The 897-nt window shown below is 48.5% G+C and overlaps 1 protein-coding gene across 1 annotated transcript; it reads right to left on the reverse strand.

Annotated features, from left to right (window-relative positions):
* Nucleotides 1-474: 474 nt before the first annotated feature.
* Nucleotides 475-642, reverse strand: FOIG_16922 (uncharacterized protein; the record flags this gene model as incomplete). Its single annotated transcript, XM_031218402.1, has 1 exon — nucleotides 475-642. The coding sequence occupies one exon, from the start codon at nucleotides 640-642 to the stop codon at nucleotides 475-477; it is 168 nt and encodes a 55-aa protein (XP_031051884.1).
* Nucleotides 643-897: the final 255 nt, after the last annotated feature.

Consider the following 897-nt stretch of genomic DNA (forward strand, 5'->3'; position numbering starts at 1 on the left):
CGACGTTAGCGCCATTTTCGATAAGTAGCTTGACAACGGCCTCATGCCCCTCTTCAGCGGCCCACAATAAGGGCGTCCGACCATCTTGACTGTCTTTCGCCTCGATCTTTGGACCCTTTTCGAGAAGTAGCTTTACAACCACATGATGGCCATAGTACGATGCTATCATGAGATCCGTAAAATCCGCAGTAGTTGCCATACCAGTAGTTTGCCAATAAATTCTAAACCATGCCGAGTAGCTCTTTGAATCCGGATCACAAATTTTTAGGGCGAAAGGTATAATGGCGGCGCCATCGGCGACGCGAGCCTCGCGGAAGTGAGTGCCCCAAGTTTGGGCCGAATATTTTAAAAAGGTATATCTATCGAAAGAGTGGCCGGCTTCCCCATTCGCATCTGTCGGTAGACTAACATTGGAGTTGAAGTAATTCAGATAGAGCACGCAAAGCTCCGCCAGAACGGCGTGTGCCTCCTGGATCATGATGGAGTGATGCCAGTGCAGCGCTGACGAAACAGCTGTGGGCAATGCCAAATCTGCGAGGAGAAACTCGCGAGCTGTTTGGTGAATGAAATAAATATTGCCTTGATGGATTGAGACGAATAATCCACACCAAGATCTGAGACGCGTCTTGAAGTCCTCGTCATCCTCCAAGTCGAGGTCGTGGATGGACTGCGATGTGTAGTCAATATTCACGGCAACGTTCATTTCCGAGAGGGTTAGTGGCCGACTCGCTGCCAAGATAATACTCAAGGCTTTCCGAACCATCGGATCTTCGTTAGTCTTATTAAGAATTTGCTCATACGCCTCATTGATACTCCTCGGAAGTGTTGCAACAGCGGACTCGACCCCCTTTAGTGTCTTTTTAAAGTCGTCTTTCTCCAAGTAGTCAAACACAAGGT

Source organism: Fusarium odoratissimum (assembly GCF_000260195.1).
Source record: "Fusarium odoratissimum NRRL 54006 unplaced genomic scaffold supercont1.324, whole genome shotgun sequence".
Taxonomy (NCBI): domain Eukaryota; kingdom Fungi; phylum Ascomycota; class Sordariomycetes; order Hypocreales; family Nectriaceae; genus Fusarium; species Fusarium odoratissimum.